The sequence below is a fragment of the Colobus angolensis genome, unplaced genomic scaffold (assembly GCF_000951035.1).
Source record: "Colobus angolensis palliatus isolate OR3802 unplaced genomic scaffold, Cang.pa_1.0 Scaffold473, whole genome shotgun sequence".
NCBI classification, from domain to species: Eukaryota; Metazoa; Chordata; class Mammalia; order Primates; family Cercopithecidae; genus Colobus; species Colobus angolensis.
Genome location: NW_012118188.1, coordinates 1,512,666 through 1,513,639, shown reverse-complemented (window position 1 = coordinate 1,513,639; position 974 = coordinate 1,512,666). Strand labels below are relative to the sequence as shown.

At 67.1% G+C, this 974-nt stretch overlaps 1 protein-coding gene across 1 annotated transcript in view; it reads right to left on the bottom strand.

The window, feature by feature from the left end:
- The window catches only part of GSX2 (GS homeobox 2), a 2,467-nt gene extending 1,726 nt beyond the window's left edge, over positions 1-741 (bottom strand). The window contains exon 1 of the mRNA XM_011958770.1: positions 6-741. Within this exon, the coding sequence (XP_011814160.1) occupies positions 6-433 (428 nt within the window). The 5' untranslated portion in view covers positions 434-741. The remainder of the gene's footprint in view (positions 1-5) is intronic.
- Positions 742-974: the final 233 nt, after the last annotated feature.

The following is a 974-nucleotide window of genomic DNA, read 5'->3' as shown; positions in this document are numbered from 1 at the left end:
CAGGCTGCTGGGGCTGATGGTGGTGATGGTGGTGCTGCGGCTGGTGGTGGTGATGGTGCGCATGGTTCACCCGCGGGCAAAATTGCGCGTCCCCAGGAGCCGAAGAGAACTGACTCTTAAGCAGAGGCAGTGCCCCTGCGGCCCCCGCCACCCCACTGCCTCCGGCCGCGGTAACCCCGGCCCCTGCGCTCCCGCTGCCGGCGCCCACAGACCCCCGAGAGGAGTGCAGGTGCGAAGTGACGCAGAGAGGGCACACGCAGAACGCTCCGCTCTTGCGGGACGGGCAGCCGGGACCGGACACGGACATCACCAACGGGGACGGCATGCCAAGAGGGATGAAGAAATCCGGCCCGGGGTGCGGTTCGGGCAGCGAGGGCGCAGGCCGTGAGGAGTCCTTGATGATGAGCGAGTCGACATAGAAGGAGCGCGACATGTCGAGAGGGGTTGGTGGCTGGAAGCCCCGGCCGGTCGCGGCGACCCCTCTCCTCTAGTGTTCTAAGCTCTGCCCTGGAAGCCGCGCACACACGGGCAGTGAAGCCCTTGGGGACGCAGAAGTGTTGGCGTCTGGGCTGGGAACAAAGGGGTCCCCGGAGAGGGTTGGTCCTCACGTCCCCCGCCCGGCGCCCCGGCTCGAGTGTTTTATAGCCCCCCACCCTGGCACGTGATGCTGCGGAGTACCGCTCGGCTCAGGCTCCTCGGCAGCTCCCCACCCTCGGGATAGGCTGCCCGAGTCACAACAGAAGCCGCGAGGAGGGGCGGGCGCGCGGCGGGGAAGAACTCTGGGGAGGGGGATGGGGGAGACTTTGCAAAGTGTAGGTTTTGTTAATTTCCCGGGGAGGCCGGCCTCCTCCCCCTCTCTCCACGCTTTACCGAGAAATCACAGCGCTGCATCCTCCATCCCACCCCCTCTCGCTACCCTGGCCCCAGCCCAACTCTTACCCACGCCCCGCCGCAGAGCGTACCAGGTGGGGACT